A 20,473-nucleotide genomic window follows, 5' to 3' on the forward strand; every position below is an offset into this window, starting at 1 on the left:
ATCGCGATATATCATAGTATCGATATTTTGGCACACCCCTACTAAATACACAAACTTTGTTTCATGACTGAATTAACCTGAATAAACAAACTGGGCTTGAGGACAACACAATTTTGAACTGTTTTACTTTGTTTTTATGTGGTGGACCCTGCCACCTTTCTAGCTTCAAACAGTGTTCTGGGGACCTGTTTTTCCTCCGAGGACAGCTTTTATTTAGAGTTTATTTAGTTATGGACAAAATATATTTCTACGTTTGTATTATTACCTTATTAATATTGTACATCTTAAATTTGTGAGTTTTAATTGCGCACATAGGGCACCTTTAACGACGTTTTTAATGTTTTCAACCAAAATTCTTACATATTGGACCTTTAAAGACTCACCTTCTCACTGACTTCTTTCGTTTAATGATGAAAAGACGCAAAGCTGTGTCACTTGTAGATATTTCTTCTACCAATAATATATTAATAAATATATAGATCATAATAACATTGTGTTACTGTGTAAACAATAAGAAATGCATAGAATTTGAGATAAGATGAGCTATGACACTGCGTTTCAGTGTTATGAGAATGAGGATCGTGCCGGAGCATACATCAACACGGACAGACTCAAGATTTCCTGACACCAAACTATACTTGCACTCTTTCCATTTTATTGGCGTTTTGTTTTACAAAAACAGGTATGAGAGAATGCATAGACGGAGCCACACTGAAAGCGGACTCATCAGTGACAACATGGAAAAAAACAAAAGGGTGTCAGGAGAAAGGCAACAATTTATTTAAAAGATAAAAACAACACTGTTTGCAGCTATTCCTCTGAATGCATACATACATACATACTCCTATGGTCACTTACGCACACGACAGGACTGAATGACATGCGGCTGTCATTTAAGCGAGCACGCGCAATAAAACACACACACTCACGCACACTTACTAGCACACAATGCAAACGCGTGGGTGCAAAAGAAGAACCATGGAAGGTAGGAAATAATGCATCATATGATACAAGAGAAGAGATGCGTAAAACCATACAGTTAAAGGATCATTTCACCCAGATTAAAATTTTTTCTTTTTTTTTTTTTTTTGGGTGAACCAACCCTTTAAATCACATGAGTACAATCAACTCCCACTACAGGTTTAGGCTGCCTGTCCGTCCGGTTTTAAACCCATGAATGTAGCCAGCACCATGACGCACAAAAGAGTCCAATCGCTACTAGCAGCAACAGAGGTTACCCACGGACGTCTGACTACCTCAGTAGTGCGAGTTGATGGTACTCCGTGTGAGCGTTAATACATCTATATGAAGATCTGCACAATGAGACTAATCTAATTAATCGTTCATGTGTGCTGTAAAACTCAAAATTGTTCACATTGAGGATCACATCAATAATAATTCCAGTGGAGAGAAGCAACTGAGACTGTATCTGCAGTCTCAAGTACAATGGCGCAAAGAGAGTGAGCATAGTCGAGCTGCATAGTAAGCCCAATACCACCCTTCACTTCCACAGTAGTCGGGCACGCTTTTACTGCTGCACACCAGCACTCCCACCCGTTAAGCACTCAAGTGTTTGAATAACTTATCGCCGTGGGTTCAGATACACTGTAGCATGACTGCAGTGGCTCATGCCGTTAAAGGGAGATGATAATTTAGCATTGCGAGTTAAGCCATAAACTTTAAGTTTGTGGTGAAAATCAACACAGACATCAACAGGCTAGGTTCTTGTGTCATGTTATTACAGAGGGAAAGTTACATCTGGGGCTACTAGGATAGATGAGATGAAAGCAAAACACTGTTTTTGTCTTTTGTAATATTTGAAACATGGCATAAAAATGCAAAAAAAAAACAAAAAAACAAACAAAACAACAACAACAACAACAAAACAAATGTATCCAAAGCAGAGAGCAAGTACCTTTCCATTCCACAAGACAAGGACATCCAAGAGCACATAAAACACTGACAAACCAAAAAGCGGTTCCATTTTTTAAAACTGGTCGAAATGCAGTTATTTTGTTTTCTTCAAGAACAACAAGGGAAGGGAATTAATAAAATAATAACCATTTTTTTTGTTGTGTTGTTATACTGGTCTGTACTTAATTAACGTGCGCTTATGAAGAGCATATTCCTGGCTACTTCTTCCTCCACACTGGCTGAACTGTACAACGTGTCCAGAGTAAACTCAAGAGGATTGTCCTCGCCTGTAAAACTAGCCTGGAGTCTCCAAACTGAGGAAAAGACGAGATGAGATGAGGAATCTAGAGAGAGACATCGAAAAAGTGCTATAAGAACGACACCATTGTCTGAGAACAGGTAACAACTAACAGGCCTCTCCTCGAAAAAGAAAATGTACTACATGTTCGCATTTTGCCTTCACTGGGCAGACAAATGCAACACAATCACGTTATGTAGGTAGTTTATATATCTATCAATATTAGAATTTGTTAATGATATTTATTTTCAAATTCACAACATGGGTCAGTGTTTTACTTCATGGCCTTTAGTGAAGTTATTCCTTCTGTTTATTTACATTCCAGTAGTTAGGATTATGGATTATATTCTGGTTCAGTTTGGGGCCTTTTTACCCTTCATCTACCCTTAGTGATTACTCTTCTTCCACACATGGCGAACACAAACACATTCAGGATCAGAGGTCGATGTTGGCAGGTAAACTTCACCAGCAGATATCACTCGTGTAGATACTTAGTGTATAGGCGGAAACGCATGTGAATTCCTTCATTGTGAGGACATCGTGACCGGCATTCGGGATGCTAAAAACCTTCAGGTGAGTGTGTCTATGTTCACGATATGCAAAAGGGTTCACTAAGGGCGCCTGAAACCACACAGTACCAGTGTACGACTTTGTTGTGACAGGTCGACCAGAGCTCCGCCTCCTCCTGCAGGCCATTGTGCATCTTGGTCTACACATCATATTTTCACACAAGGCACGTCTCCCATTCACCTCCTTCCCTACCTCCACCTGTTTCCTCTGTTTATCCTGCCTCAAACAGCCTCAAGCAATGACTGCTTCTCACTAACTTGAGAACCCTTGTCAAGACATTTCATCTCAACCCTACGTCTTTGTATTCTGGTCCTCGAGTGGCTCTGAGGGATGCAGGGAATCCTGCAAGATACGGTTAAATATTTTAAAAACTGATCATCAGCGTGACAGCTAGGCCTACTGCTGGAGGGGGTCTTATGTCCACTAGGTACTAACGACTGGAATTACCGTACTTCTCCTTCATTATTAGTATTGTTAGAGGCAGAATATACTGTCAGTCAGGTTCTCTGAATCTGAGCTTCCAGAGGTGACACGCACAACCGAAGGGAGAAAAGGATGGAATTAAAATGAAAATAGGGCAGCCATTACTTTGCCACTGCTAAACCCAGATCCCCAAACCAACATGAGGAGCTTTTCGATCCTGCTCCCTGTGCCAGACCCTTTGGTTATAAAACAAAACTGCCAACTTATTTTTAACAACCACTCGCGTCACTGAGACAAAGGTCATCAACGTGCTGTCTCTCTTCTCTTCTGGTGAGCAGGTTGTCGTGCTAGCTGGTGTGCTGTGGCTCTCATTCTCTTCTTCTCCATCTCTGAACAGGGGCAGGGTCACATGTACTGTCTAGGTGGGGGGGGAAGACTTTAACCGTTCAGGAGGTAGACCACCAGCTCGTAGGTGCACATCATGATGGCGGTGTTGGGGATCTGTCGTACCAGGTGGGTGGTGAGGCCACGGTACAGGGCGCGGTAACCCTCCTCTTTGGGCACTGTTCTTAAAGTCTGGAAGAAGGATTTATACTTGGAGCCCTCCTCGCGTAGCCTGGTGCGTATCACTTCTGCAAAGCAGAGATTAAAGCGAACGGTTAAAAGGATAGGAATGAATAAATCAGCTGAATTTTGCTAATTGCTACACACAAACTCTTACCATGAGGATAAGCAATAGATGTGGCACAGGTCTTGGAGGTGGCAGCAGCAAGCATCATCCCCACAAAGTCTGAAGCGTCTCTGGACGACTCCTCTTCCTCATCCATGTTCTGCGGTGCTTTGGCCTCCAAGAGGCGACGCTTGATGTTTTCATAGATCACAAAGTGGATCACAGTCTCTGAGATACCGGCATAGGATGCCGACATACCTCTATAGAAGCCTCGCAGGCCATCTGCCTGATACACCCGCCGTACGCACTCAAACGCATTCATCCTTCGCTCACCTCGATTCCTGAGACAAGACAAGAAAAATGAAAAGGGCACATGTTAAAGGACTCACTCTACATTTTGGAAAATGTCCATGTAGATGCACACACGATAACACAATAAAAACAACACAGACCAATGTAAAAATGTAAAGACAGACTCCTAGATTAGATCACAGGATTCCTGCATTAGTTAAGTGTACATGCCAAGCTGAGTTCTTGTAAGAGAAGGTGACAAACAAGGTCACATACAGGATTACATCATATATAAGTGATAATCAGCTCAGTGATCAGATAGATACCATAGTCACATGCAGCCTTCGTGAACTGTACAAACACCAGTGATTGTTATCAGGTCATTACTTAACTTGAACATGCCAAATGTAGCCTCTCATGTAAAGAATCAAATGTTATTATAGCATCTTCAATTCTACATTATATAAACTCTGGTTCGCTCAAGAAAATGAGACAATCTCTGCGAACATTACTTTGACATTTCAAATCTTTCAAACGGAGGCTTTATAAAAGCTGCAGAACAAGTCTAATGAGGCCAATAATTAGCAAAGAACTTTTGTTCTGCAGAAATGGAACACAACCTGGTGCATAAGGAGGACGGAGGGAGGTAGGAGGAGAATTCAAGTGTGGACATGCAGTTCTCTGTGCCAGATACTTTTGAGCAGCTGCTTTTTAAATATAAAGATGGAATCTGGAATAAAAGCAACCAGTGTTCCTGTAATGGCACACCAGTATGTGGAAATCTGTTTGCTGTCAGAAGCATTTGCTTTAATGAAAAAATACATCTGTGGCCTTAAATTACTACATCAACTGATAGTCCCTCTCTTGGGAACTTCAATTTATAAAGTTCACACTTCACATGTCATATTGACATATTTACCTAGCATCCAGCTGTAGACGGGTCTTTATGAGCCATATTGGATTAGTTGCTGTGATGGCTGTGAAACCTGTTGAGAAGAAAAAAAGGTACAGGATTATATTTTGTTCAAAATCTACAAATGCTGCTCGAATAAACACTCTAAGTAAAATGTGAATGATCTTTAAGCTGCATTCATGTTCTTAAAGTTAAAACAATGCTAAAATGTTAAAAATTGAAATATATAAACATAGGTCACAAAGGCAGCTTAGAGATAGCTAGCCCCGCTATAGACTGTCCTATGTGTGCTAGTAGGGGAGCAACTGAATGCTATAAAAATGTAATGTGGTGTAAACAACTTCTTATACATGTTAATGGAGTAAAAAACAGATAGATATGCACATAGAGAAAGAGGAGAACCAGATGTAACAAGAAGCACAGATCTGTGGTGAGTACTCACGCAGACCCAAGTAACTCGTCAAAGATGCAGCTAGAGACCCCTGGTGGTGTGGGGGTCTCATGCCCTTGCGAGAGGAGAGCTACGGTAGAGTTAAAGCCTAAAACAGACACAGGCTTGTGTGTAGCAAAATCACCGGCATGCAACCATTTTTTTTTTTACTACCCATTCCCCTGCCTATACCACAGGATTTAACCCAACACATCCCAACCTCATGTGAAACGATCATCACCCACCAAGACAGCAGAAGGGACAGAATAAAGCTGAGGTCTTGTTAATTCAAAAACCCCTCGATATAACTACAGAAATGACACAGAGTTTTGAGACTTGGTTTGGACATGTATGGAGTTTAAGTGGTGAAGATAAGGCTCATCTGTTGTTAGCCATGGCAGAAGCCAGCCCTCACCTCTGCTGTATGGTATCATGTACCAATGTGCAGATGAGATTAATGGCTGCACAGTCGACACCTAATCACCTGTCAGGTCAGCTCAGTCAGGTCTTATACTGCAGAATATGCAGAGCATCAAGTACAAATGCTGACCTTGACTGGGTTGTTGAAAGGTCTGAGTCATGGTGTGCTAAAAGCAGCACAACACTGAGCCCACGCTGTAATGGTTCAGAATCTTAAACTGGATCAGAGTGACATGGTGCTCTCATGTCATGATAACCTGTGCTTGACATACAAAGGGTCAGAGAATAATGAAATAGAATTATCAAGATCCGAACCTATCAGGATGGGCTGGGTTTGGATGATAATGCAAAAATGAAAACATTTAGCATAAAAATAATTGATTAGTGATAACTGAGAATATGTGATGGACCTGCTGTCTGTGTTGGGGCTAAATGTCCTGAGCACAGAGGCTAATTGTTATCTACAATGTATATTTGATATCAGGGTAAACAGGCAAGCTGTAACCATGGTAATAACTGCGTGACAGGGTCACACAAACTCAGTCCTTCGACTCAGATGAGCCATCTTGTTTTCGTGGGGCTCAGACGTAAAAATGAGAACGCCTGAGGCCTTTTGTTGGGCTTGGTTACATCTCTCTTGCACTCGGTCTCGCTCAGACAGCAAAATTCGGCCTGAGCTGTACTTTAGCCTGCCTAGGCTTGTGAAAGCTGGAAAAACCAGTGTTTTCATATGAGTTCTGCCATTGTTTTTTATCCACATGGCTGAGAGCATTGATTGTATAAGTGGGACTTCACAACCTTACAGAAGCCCTGACTACTTGTTTAAAGGCACAGGTTCTGAATATGTGCCGTCTGCATTTCACTGTGGATTCATTTTTATACTTTAACAGTTCCTCTATTTATTATAACAAAGACATTGAAATATAATTTAATACGTTGAATTTTTCATGAAGCCGCTTTAAGGCTGTCGAGCAGTATATCGAGGCAAAAGGTGCGGGAGACAGGTAAAGTTGGTTTCTTTAAACACAGGGTCTTCACACAGGTGGTAGTGCGCTTATTCTGTCAGACGTCGTATGTCAACCTGTTACCTCACTTATTTAGTTACCTGCCATTCCAGCCGACACCATGTGTACCTGCGTGGAGTCAGGTTCCAACACACCATTCAGTCTCTCTTTGGCAGTGGAGTAAGCAGCAAAGTAGATTGCTCTGTTGGAAGTAACAGACAAAAGGGTCACTGTATGTTGAACCAGCACAAGGCAAAACAAGTTATACATGCCATGTTTTTGTGTTTTAGTGTAAAGGTAATTAGTCTCTGCTAAATATCTGCCTGTGGTTGAGATGTAGCTTATTAATTACACAACAGCAACAAGTAAAATTGCCCCATGTCAGGTTCAGCTTAATGAGCTTTAAAAATTAATTAAGTGTAAAGCTGAGAGCAGAACCAACAGTCTCAGCAAATCAGCCTAGTTAAACAAACGGTCTATTCAGAGCAAAAAGCACATGTTTTCATTTGTTTTCACTAATCTAAAAAGGTCATAATGATCATGTTCGCACCCGTGTCTAAATGCAACGTTTTTTGTTCTAAAAGCACAATGTACAATCTGGTCATTTGTCAAATGTGCTTAGTCAGACTGTTAATGACACTTGAAGCTCATCAGTCACGTTACAAGACAGTGTTTGTGTGCGCATTTATCTTTAAATCTGCGTCACAGCTCGGCATTACCATTCATTTATGTAAGATCCTGACAAAACACTCTAAACATGCTTAGCACTGGCACCTGCTTTCTACAGGATTAGAAGCCACCCTCTGCCATTAGCCCCCACTTTGCCTCCGTCATTACCACTGAGGAGTAATTAACGATAATGACTGTTATATGTCATTACCCAACTGTAGTCAGCAACAACATTTCCAAGACAAATAACAAATGTTTGCAAAATGCTGCAGCTGTTGCCATGTTTCAGTGCAAAAACTGCAGAGAAGGCCATGTAGCTTTGTCACCAAGAAACCTGAAGGAGGCCTATGGTGGTTAAATAATAGATGTCTCCTTGAAGACTAGTAAAAGACAAGCGAACCTATATGTGTTTAGGTCAAATATGATGCAGCAATGTCAGCAACCCAACAGTTGATATTAAAGCAGTGTTGAGCGATATGGCTGCTAATTTTAGGCTTCTGAAATCTCCTCAAAAGGACCTCATAAAATGCTAAAAAATGCAAAAAATCAAATATCCCAATATTTTTGACATTGTAACAATATTGTAGGGCTAATTAATGAGATTTTTGGTAATAAAGTAATAATAATCAGAACAGTACAACAGTTTGGTAACTTCAGAAAATGTTGTCATTGTCATCCTTTAAAACCAGGAATAGACAACACTTATCAACACATATCACAATATAATATCTAAAATCTAAAAAACTTTACATAGTTTTATATCGCGATATTATCATAATACTAATGTATTGCTTTGCATAACCTTATATCCCTGATCCACAAAACATAGCATAAGCACAGGTGTAAATGATAACACAAATACTGGTTCCCTTAAGTGTCCCACATTAAACCGGCTCACCTGAACGAAAAGCAGAAAAACCTTTAGTTGCTGATTACACTGCGCTTTTCCTGCTACGACATGTTTCACTGTCTGCTGTGGAAAAGGTCTATTCACAGAAGCCAACGGTTGATTTGTTTGTCTACTCAGTGGTGGGTGGGGGAGGTCGGTGTCACATAAAAAAACTGCTGTCAGTGCATACCTTATGTTGACTTTCCTGCTAAACGTTGCATATCAAATGTCAACACGCTCATATTTAAAGGTGAACATGCATTCTGAGACGGTTACTGAAGGCATGTTAATATAATGTTAGCATTGAGCTCTATGCACAGCTGTGACTTGGATACAACTGAGGGAGATGAAACCAAAACTGCCAATGTAAAGAGCTTGAAAGGAACAACATGATCCAACAACCGAGTAACAGGGCTTTTACAATGGCTGTAGACTTTCCCTCTTGTTTTTGGCGTTTTCTATGTGGAACTACAATTGCACTCAGTGGAATGTTAAATGTGAGAATAAATTGTTGGATCCATCCCTTTATCCAGATCCTCACCAGGATCTATTCTAGATTGAGACCTATGCTCCATTCAAGTTTCATAGAAATCTGCTAAGTAGTTTTTGTGTAGTCCTGCTGACAAACCGACCAACAAACGGACAGTGGTGAAACCATAACCTCTAAGCTATTAATCATTACTAGAAAATAATAAGAATGTCATAAGAATCAAAACGATATTCAGAAAAGTATTTTATCAACTGACTAATTGGTTGATCTATAAAATGTAAAAGCTATTCATAACTTCTTTTTACAATCCCAAATATTGATAAATAAGACCCATATTCATATTCACAATGAAATATGCTAAAAACAAATGAAATAATAATACATCAAAAATAAAGGAATTACGTCCTTTTGCTTAAACATGACAAATATAATATGAAATAATCGATTATAAAAAAAAATGCTGCCTAATTTACCAATTGGTTGTTCAACTTACCATTTTCTGTTTTACACAGAAGTTGAAAAACTTCGTCATTACTGTAGTCATATGCAGAGGGATAGTGACACTCGAGACACTATTTTGCAGATAAACAATTCCATCAAATATTCAATTAGTCAGAGAGATCCTGTAACTGAGAACTAAAAGCTTCATAGTCTTTCAATTCATATTCAAAGGAAGTAAACATTGGTTGACATTGACGACAATAAGAAGTGACATCTTACCTGGAAGGTGCCACACCCACCAGATTTGGCCCCAATCCCCTGAAGAGAGAGCGAGGTCCTTCTTTCTCCAATATCAACCTGAATATGAAATATGCAGAAGAAATTTACATTATGATTCTAAAATCACATGCATGCTTTAGGATATTACTTTTTACTTTTTATAATTTCTGCATGTCTAATTGAAATTCCAAAGAAATTCCAACTGACATCAGGTAACAATTCAAGTTTTTTCCTCCTTTTGCTTCAATCCACAAGTTTGGTAATGTATTTAAGACACTAAGCTCCAAAGCAAGATACTAACTAATCTACTAACTCTATTGCCTTGAAGTTTGTTCAGGATATTTAAAGGTTTTCAAAGTTTAGGTCACCGCTCTTTTAGTGCTCATGTGCGTAGACAAGGACGCGTATGCACACATGCGGGCAGGTGACAGGATACACAAAGGTTTCACACCATTCTGCTCGACTACGACAAAAACTAAATTATTTTATTTATTCATTTTTTCAATATTTAGATCACAATTTAACACAAACTTAAAAAAACACATTTTTAACAGTTCCTTGAACTTTTAATGTAATAATAGGGAAAAGTTTTCCAGTTTAACCAGTTGCAGCTTATCAAGCTCTATCTCTTTGTCCGCAAAAATATGTGAGTTGCTTTCAGATTTGTCCTTGAGCCAGTACACCATAACATACATGCATTTAGTCATTGATTTGGCTTTCTGCACAACTCACTCAGCAGAAGTGCTTCAGTGTTCTTCGCTATGTGTCAAGTCTAAAAACTGGTGTGCCATCTTTGGCTTAGTGTGCAAAGGCTGGCCAGATCAAACTTTCATGAAGCCTCACAGACCACACCCTATCCACCAAGGCCATGTCAACAATGTATGTGTATCTATTAACTGAGACAAAACTCCCTACTTTTCTGTTCAGAAAAAAAAAAGGTTAGAATTATACAGCCAGTTTACAGAACAAAATGTCAACCTACTGCCATAGTGACTGGCAATTCGTTTAAATGTGGTTTAATTCAGTGAATTAAAGTTGCATTGTGCCATCAAACACACTTTTTCCACAGGCTTTGAGCAGCCAGGACATTACCTCTTTAGAAGAGTCCAGGCCATTCTCCTCCTTACTGAGTGGATCTAATTTCCTTCAGAAATCTACCCAAATCAAAGGGGGACTCGACTTAGTGGACATAAAATATGAAAAGAGTCCAGAGCAATCCAAAAAGCATAAAAATCCCACACGATAAAGGAGTAATAATAGTTGGTTTTGTAATCAAATTTCCTGCTTGGCTAAAGCAACCGATGTGTTCACTGTGTTTAGTTTTCCCAAAGGGTGAGGAGTTGGGTTTCAGGGAGTGGTTTGCCTTGCCAGGGGGACATCGGCCAGACCAAACAACAACAGCAATAACATGGTGCCTTCAGAGGAGGATAGCATGAGTCTGCAGGCAAACGAGAGCAGGCAGAACGAACTGTTTGCTACCAAAATGAACAGCTCCACTCATTTTGGTTAAACCTCAAACCATCTCCATAATCATCGGTTCTGGGTGAGGTGCAGGTTTAGTCAAAAATGTGTGAAATCGACACAAAGTATATACCAGATGTGGCGGATCCTGGTTCTGAATTGAAGTCAATTCTAAATGATTAACAACACAAGGTATTTTTATGGTGCACTTTTATCAGTTCTTTATCAGTTCTACCAGATGACATCATGGTTATTATGAATATGGTTTTGGTGTAATTTATGGTTATGGGTGTTGCTTCGCCTTGCTGTCTTTTTATCATCTAGTAATCTATGATAAAAAGACAATAAAGCTTTTTTTTTCTTTCTACCAAACTTCACCATATCGCCATGCAGAAGTACAAACCCATTTACTCATGGACGAGTGCGGTATGCAGACATGATGGCATCCTTCTTCCCCTGAGTATATGCACGTTTTCTTCAGGACGATGATGTGGAAAAAAATAGTCCCTACATAAAACTGCACGCAAAGTTAGTTGTTTTATCCTGAGTAACCAGGTCATGATTTCTGTTTCAAATGTATTTATGGTGCTTTGAGCACCTCAAGCTGAGTGCCCAATGGTTCCATTATATTCAAGAGAAGTTAGGCTTCTCAATGGCTGATATTGCCCAAAAACTGCAACTAACACCATCCTACATGGATGGATAACAAGCACTACAGGCAGCCCCTACCCTACCAGGGGTACCAGCCAAGCAGTGAAAAACAGGGAGGATGAATGAGTGACAGTGACTGAATTCTATGTTCTACCCTATTTCCCAACTTCACTTAGTGTTTTATATTGTAAAACACTGAGTGTTACGACCCTAGAGGTCATGTGTCTATTTGTCTGTTTTTAATATCCCTCTTTTACCTGTGAGTGTGTGTGTGTGTGTGTGTGTGAGATTGGTTGCAGGTGTGTCTGGTTGTAGGTTGCCCCATGGAGCTGATTGGCTGCTTTCCTGGAGCCATGGGTTTAAAGGCCGGCTCCTCTCCAGTTCCTGTGGGCTCTCCTCTGCTTTTCCAGACTACCAGCATTTGTGTGATTGTGGAACAACTATGTTTGAATAAAAACTTTGTTAAAAACGTTCGCTGCTGGTGGTGTTTGGGGAACAGGAAGAGGGGAGTCTCATTTTCTTGTTACGCCAGGGTTTCCCCTAGGCCCTGGTCGTAACAATGAGTGTTGATATTATTTATTTCCGGGGGAGATATTAATCGAGGGATATATATATATATATATATATATATATATATATATATATATATATATATAGATATATATATATATATATATATATATATATATATATATATATATATATATATATATATATATATATATATATATATATATATATATCATATAACACACACACACAGTATATATATATTTTTTTATCATTATCATTATTATTATTTTTTTTAACCTATTCCTTCTATGTAATATAAACGAACAGATATTAGTGTTAATATACAGTAACAGACCAATTTGGAGTATCAATATCATAATGATACCATCACTATGTGAGACAGGTTGGTCTGACAGTGAGAAATGTTGCTGAGTACCCACTTGAGGAAATGCAGGGGGCCAGGCGGGGACACGCGCGCCACACTGGCTCCGTTGACGGTACTAAGCTGGACCTCAGACACATAGAGGGTGAGGGTGGATGACTGCAGACGGGTCTTCACTACTTCCAGTGGACAAGTCAATATGGCGCCGACCGTACCCCCACATCTGGCAGAAAAGAAAGAGATGGAAAGGGTGGATGTGACATAGCAAACAGTAACCAGTCTCAGCTGTCAGGCCCAGAGTGAAACTGAATGTCCTTAATCAGATGACAACAACTGTTAGGATGATAGTGTGCAACGTGTTGATTTTCTTGCATTCATAAATTAGCAAGTGACGTGGTTGAGGGAATTCTGACGATTCCTGGCATGTAGACAAGAAACTGCGCAGTGTGGGAGCAGAGAGCCAGTCAGGAATGCTTTGTGTTTCTTTGGGAATAACAGCAAGCTCCTGTTCGGTGTCACACTATATTCAAAACTCACATATGTAAATATTTTTTACATGAGAATGAAACAAAGAGGAATCACAAAACATCTTTTTTTCACGATTGAGAGTAGGGCCTTTTTTGCAGAACCATTCAGCAGATACAGAAATAAATATTTACAGAAATCAACACCACTACAACTCTTCTTGGAGCACCTTTAAGTGTTAAAAATAAAAATATTCTACCTTGTAAAATGTTTTAAATGTTATTGCTTTTTATTTGAAAACTGATTAAGTTGAGACTTGCTCCTCTTCCCTGGAAGAAGAGATCTTGCATGTCAATGAGACCTTCCTGGCTAAACAAAGGGTAATAAATAAAACCACATTAGGTTTCTCATTTTGCTTCCCTGCTTATCGAAATTCACATTTAGACTAAAGGTGAATTCTAAAACAAATCACTAAAAGTTTTCACATCTACAAATTCACAAAACTATGAGGCAAGATCTTCAAAACAATCATAACCTGACGCCCTGTGCAAACAATCTGCCACAGTCTGGTTTAGGGCATCAGTTTACCACATGCTCGGGTATTTCAAAACACAGGAAACAATATCTACACAGACAGTATACATAAACTGAACCTGACCTAACTACACTGGGTGGGGCAGCGCTGGACTTGAAGATATCAAAAGCAAGAGCGACCGCAGTTATCTTTAGTTTGGGTTAATATTCAATCAGCGCCAAATCAGAAATGGAGCTTTCTGCCAACACAGGCTGAATGGTGCAAGACTGCTACTGCACAAACCAACAAAACAAAAAAGCAAAACATTGGCAGAGGAACAGCAGGCACGTATGAGTCACGTTGGGTCCCACTTGGAATGAGAGTCACCGCCATCCTGAAAAACTGAAGTGCTCATTCACACTCACAGGAAATGATCATAGCTAACTCTGCATCACCTGGATAGTCTGCTGTAGGAGAGACAAGATGATTGTGCAAAATGTTATCTTTTTATGGGCCTGTCAGCACACAGCTGTGTTGTTTCACCTATATCTGAAGCTGCACAGTTAAATACGAATCGAAGTATCACAACTTTTCTACAGCAGCTTCAGATTGCAAATTAGGATTTGTGCAAAAGGAATCCAGCTGTGGCAGGCGAAGACTAGACTGCAGTCCTCTGTGACACTCTGTCGATATTGCATCAGTCACATCCGAGCATACGAACCTGTTTGTTTTGTGGTTTCTGGACACTATTTTCTGAGCGCCCTTTAGAGCCAGTCGGTCCGCATTTGTTTTGATGCTCTAACGCTATGGCCGATACGACACCGAAAGTAGGCTCTCCTTTAGACTTCAAGCTTCTTGAACGACGACAGATGTGGCTGATGTTTAAACTCTTATGTTTTCGTATGACATGTCGCACCTGCTAAGAGTCGCTCACGATGATCGGAGAACACGCTTCACGAGCCAGCCATTTCATTCATACATTGAAATGTCATTGCAACTTGTGACATTGAGCGCAACTCCTACGGGTGCACACGCATGGACAAGATCGGATAGCTGTCATCTAACACGCTGATCTTCATGTTAATCTTATACTACGAACAAAACCCCGACATCATAAACGCACAAATACAAACATCCCACTCTGTGTAGCCAATACTGGCTAGCAACGCCAGTTAGCTCGGAGCTCGGAGCTAGCTAGCTCGGCTACTGCATGTAAGTGACATGAGAATATACTCACCCTCCAGCAAACAGATGAACTAAGGTATCTCTTTGACTCATTATGTATCATATTCGGGAACCGTCCAAGGGGCACCACACGGGGACAACAGGAGCGGGCGTAAAGAAAAAGGGGGGAAACGACCCCAACCTAGCGAGCAAAAGGTACTCAATACGTCTGTGTTGTGGTGGAGGTCAGCTGCGTGGAAAAAAAAGAGGGTATGTAACAGCTAACTTAGCTAGCTCCCGTTAGCTGCCAAGGCTAGCGGGTTTCCGGTGGTAAAGGTCGATGTCAGAGCGACAGGTCTGCGTCTCCTGCTTTTCAAGCCGGGCAATGCTCCACCATAGTGTGAGTGTCTTTAATATCGGTGGGTAATTCCAGTCCTGCAGGAATAATAGCGACTGTGGACACAACTCGGCCTCATTCACGTTTACGTGCCTTGGCTCTCTGAAATCCCTGCGGGTCAGGTCGCAATGTTTATCGTCGAATGGGAAGCCGCAAAACAGAGGCGGTGATTGGCTGCGGTGTCCCGTAAGCCCGCCCTGTCACTACTCTTTCACGTGATATCCCTTTTATTTTGAAGGGCAGAGATCATCAGTGAGACTGGGCCCTCGGTTTAATCTGATGTGATGATGAGGGGGATGGAATCATCACTCTGTTCTAACTGTGCTTGGGCAGGCCACAGTAGTAGTTAGTTCAAATGAATCAGACAGTCGGCTAAACAGTGCAGTGACCACAAACTGAATGTTGTAAAAACTACACAGTAGTCTTGTTGAACACTCAGGTAGGGTATTCTCTCATAAAGTGACTTTTTGCAGCATGACTATACATTCACCTACAGAGGATGGAACAGAGAAAGTATGTAGGTTATAACCTGAAAGCTAATCTTCTTAGGTCTACAGAAATACCTTTGCCCAAACAGGGACTTGACTCTTAAAGTCTGATTGTCTACCTACTCCATTATACAGGCTTTAAAAACCTGTGCGATGGCACCGACTTGACACTGTGTGTAGTCCTACTATAGCCTTCAGTAGGCTGCACCACCTGCACTACATATTTTCTGGTCTATGCTGCATTGTAAGTCTCTATAAGAGGATGCACTGCAAGGCTACATTCTTCATTACATCACAGATCATATGTGTAAGTGAGGAATCATCTCGCCTTATTCTGCATTCCTATTAGACAGTTTTACGCTTTATTATTGTTCCCCAAGAAAAAGTTGTGCCATTACCCAGTCGGACCAGCATGCTACTGTGTAGAGAGCGGCAGGGATGATGTTTTTTTGGAGGCTAACATGGAAAATAGCATCACCCTGGTCGCCTTGACGAAAGGCCAAAGTGATTTTTCATCTTCTTTGTTCAGCAGGAGAATTCTCACAGTTTAACACCACTTTAATGATTTTTTTCGTAGTAAAAATATTATGTTGGGACTACGTAGCGGTCGTGTGACTTCAATGTCACCACCACTACACTTCTTAATGCGCTATACACACTATCTATCTGTGCAAGTTGTTAACGTCGAGCTGAAATTGTTTGTAACCGAAGTGAGTGGTTGAGTTTCCGCGTTCGACATTACGCCGTTTGATGTCCTCTGCAGTCTCATGTAGCCACTTGTAAGCATTAAGCCATTTTTCTAAGAAGCGTAAACGTTTTATAATTCAAGCGTGGGGTATTTACTGACACGTTTTATGCCATAAAACAAAACTTGAAAATCTTTCAAGCTTGCGATAGCCACAGACTTTCATGCACCTTACCAAAAATCCATTCAAAAAACCAACTGCTGAGACAAGTGAGGTGGAAGTGCAAAAGATGTATTTCCGGGTTTAAGGAGTCATTCCTGTGTCCCTCACAGGCTTCAGTACAGACTGCAGCTATGGTGAGCCTGGGATAGCCCATTGAAGGCATACGTTATGTACATTAACAGTAGAGGGCGAACTATTCTGCTGTGTGTTCAGGTAATTCAAAGTAAAAGTTAAATTATTTGACTTAAAATACTGTCGCATTTGACTGAATATTTTGTTTTTTTTATTCAGTAAATGTCACCAGAATGCAGGCAAAACACTCTTTGAATCTATCTCAAATCTGTCAGGGGTCGGACCTCTGGAGCCCCAATTTGGGTTTGAAATCCTCCCTTTGTTTGAGGTCTATAGGTTGGCAAGTATGATTGGAGGGAAAACCAAACCTTACACTCTAAGCATTTCCTGGGCCCGTAGCTGCATTTTAATCTTCTACAAAAGGATATCGCCGTACAGTTTTCATGACATTACAGTGTAGGTTCACAAGGCCCTTAAATATATTTTTTTAAGATAGGCCAGGTGCCCAAAAATCTATAAGCAGTTTAGTTTTCTATTGCCTGTAAGTCACCTGATCACACATTACAGCAGGTGTTAATTTATTTTCTGATCGGAGCAGTTTGCATTCCTATAATATGGATGTCTGCTTAGTCATTGTGCCCCAAGCAACATTGTGCTATTACCCAGTAGGGCATACAGATGTATGTTTCCTGCTGGCCTATTTGCAGTTATTCCTAAAACATTTCTGTGAATTTGATTGTTTAGGTAGTCCAAAATACCTACGCACTAACCTCTCGCATGGAACAAGATTATGTAACACTACTGGACTTGGAAGGAATCATAAAGTTTTTAAAAGAAACGGCCGATTGTTGCAGCCTGTAAATAGCCCTTAAGCCTGTGTATGACACACACGATATGATGTATTTTGACAGCGGGGAAAAAGTTGCTACCCACAGACTGATTTGATCTCAACCCGTTTTGGTATAGGTGACCTAAATATTTCATAAAGACGCTCTTTGTATGTTTACTATGGGTGGCTGTGTGTGTAAGAGAGGACGCAAGAGGGAGGTGAACTGAGTTTTCGACTCTGCTTGGACAGAAAATGAGGTTTTCCAATTTGGGCAGCAGAATAAAATCCATACGCCACTTAATTTCATAATTACAGATGCAATTTATCCAGAACAGATCATGTGCCACAGTTTATCATGTAACCACGTTACTGCCTGACTGTTTCAAAGGCAAAAAAAGGCACGAGAGTGCCTGCTGCTGCAGGTCGACGACCTGAAGTTGTTGTCGGATGTGTTCTTTTGGGATAGTCTGATAATATAAAAGCTGCAGTCGGACCATCACAACATATTTGTCCTCGATAAACACTAATGTACGTGACATAACATTGAGATACATATCACTCAACGAGATATAACTGCCTGGACTAAAAGTCAGCCGGGTGCTCCCTGGATAGCGTGCAAACTCATGATGATCCAGTCTAGCCAATATCCTCTGCATGCTTCCTAAACCATCCGCTGTACAACCACTGCTCTAATGAGGCTAATGTGCAGTAAAGTAGTTAAACTGTGATTTTCTCTGTGTTGGTACTTATTACTATCTTTATGTGAGCAGGCCTCCTCTCGCAGCCAGGTTATTATTGGGAGATCTTAGAAAATCACTTGAGACAAGTGAAAGGGTTTGTTGGCAGTTCAACAGTTTCATGGTTCTGCGTGTCCTGTTTTTATCAAAGTTAAAATATTTAACATTTACGCAATTACATTTTTTAAAGCATTAAGACCTTTGTTCTGTACTTAGTTGAGTTGTGTACTTCCACCATACAAATTGTTTCCAATAGGGCTGAACGATTTAGGAGAAAAATTTGATTTGCAAGCTTCAGTTTAGTACTCACTGTGTATCACTAGTTTATACAAGTGCCTGTGGTGTACTTTTTATGTGCTGATACAAGTTTGTGGTGTTGCTTGTGGTGCGGCAACTGTTCCACAACAAGCCCAAACACTTCCATATCACCGAAGTGCCGCCTTCCATTGTTCCACGCCACAAATCTAAAGTTTTACTTAGTTTCACATGCAGTTGTTGGTAGGCGTGTACGCAGTCGCCTTGGGCCAAGTCTGATTGGTGAGCATGACTGTCACACTAGGCTGAAGGGATAGTTTTGTAAAATCACTGACACGTGTGTTTAAACGTGGGTCAGATGCGCATCCCGCAACAGGGAGTGAGGGAGGAAGTCAGCCAACAACATGACTGAAAATAAAATGAACAAAACTTTCATACGTTGCCTTTATTTTAACCCGATTTATGCCTGAGTCACATTAGAATTTAAGCGGTTATCACCAGGCGCTGGCAAAGTCGTCAGTTTGTGACACTGTGCGTGTGCGTCATCATGACAAAATGTGGCCTTGGTGACACTGGAACTAACACGGAAGCGATTTTGAGTATTTTTTGGATGTTTATGTATCTGTGTGTCAGTGGACACATTTTGACCCCAAGTGGGGAAAACTACACACTGTGCTTTTAAATGTAGGCAGTATGACTAACACCAACACTGTGCCTATGCGTAAAGCGAATGGGATTTAGGTCACTTCTACCAACATCTCTTACCGGTTCCCCAAAATCCGTCTATACACCAGACATTTGTGAGGCTTACATAATAGTGTACAAGCCCATGAAACTGGACAGTGTAAATCAAAGCAAACCGAGAGCAGATTTTCCAATTCCGATAAGTGAGTTTATTTTTACGAGTGAAACAGCAGCATGAACTCTGGGTACGAGCTGCGGGTGTCTGTTTGTGAAGGAGCTGTATTTTTGGGCTGCTCGTGCGGTGTTTGTCTTGGCTGTCGAGGCAAAAGGGCCGACATCTTGGTGTCTCGCGTAGGTCTGTCTGGAAATAGTCAAATAAAATGTTAGTCTGAACTTTGAGAGCAAACATTCTTTCCGGGCCTTTCGGTTGGCCTCTGAGCACAAACAGGGGCGAGGGGGGACGGCCAAAATCCAGCAGCCAGTGCATGTTTTTGGAGAGCGTGGACATACTGTACTTATCGGGATTGGTTTGTCTGTTTTTTAAGAATTGGGAATGCTTAACGTCAGCGAGGCTATGCCACGGTTGAAAGTAGGAATAAAACATTCTTCCTCCGACAAATGAAAACCCGACTTTATACGCTCAGGGGTTTGGCTGCTCCAGTCTTAATAGTCTGTTATGACCAGAATGTTATGTGGGCTAATATTAGCCAATGTCAGCAAGCTTTAGCTGACTGTTACAGAATAAAAGACATTACTGATTCACCGCACTGACTGCATGGATCCCGTCTATGTGAGCTATTATTAGAATAGATTTTAGCATTTAGCCTTTTACATAACAGTCACTTGGTGCCTCAGTGGTTTTAGTTATGTGGTCTTAATTTATGTTTTTTTCCCCCGCCATTTTCAATAGTTTCTTAGTTATTTTGACAAAATATGGCACCTCATCATCTTTTTTCCTTGACTTAGAGGAAGAGTTCTCCCCAAAATAAAAAATAAATGTGTTTATTTTGAACTGCAGTGTTTGTCTATCTGGATCGTTTTGGTGGGCGTTGCCAAGTTTGAGATATGCCAGCCGTAGAGATGTCTGCACTTCGAATCTCTCTAAATATAGCGGGATTGGATGGCACTCGGCTTGTGGAGCTCAAGGCGCCCAAAAAAGAAGTAATTTCAAAAACTCAACAGCAAGGTGTTTTCCAAAAATCTTGATCGCTTCACTCAAGAGAATCCACGGACCGTGTTGTGAGCAGTATCA

The 20,473-nt window shown here is 40.7% G+C and overlaps 1 protein-coding gene across 1 annotated transcript; it reads right to left on the bottom strand.

Moving 5' to 3' along the window:
* Positions 1-633: 633 nt before the first annotated feature.
* On the bottom strand, positions 634-15,396 carry LOC115566821 (solute carrier family 25 member 36-A-like). The gene is made up of 7 exons (XM_030392831.1): positions 14,925-15,396; positions 12,767-12,931; positions 9,702-9,779; positions 7,035-7,135; positions 5,086-5,152; positions 3,927-4,216; positions 634-3,837 (listed from the first exon to the last, which is right to left on the bottom strand). The coding sequence occupies exons 1-7, from the start codon at positions 14,963-14,965 to the stop codon at positions 3,644-3,646; spliced, it is 936 nt and encodes a 311-aa protein (XP_030248691.1). The 5' UTR covers positions 14,966-15,396; the 3' UTR covers positions 634-3,643.
* Between the last annotated feature and the right edge of the window lie 5,077 nt (positions 15,397-20,473).

This window comes from Sparus aurata, chromosome 2, assembly GCF_900880675.1.
Source record: "Sparus aurata chromosome 2, fSpaAur1.1, whole genome shotgun sequence".
In the NCBI taxonomy this organism is placed as follows: Eukaryota; Metazoa; Chordata; class Actinopteri; order Spariformes; family Sparidae; genus Sparus; species Sparus aurata.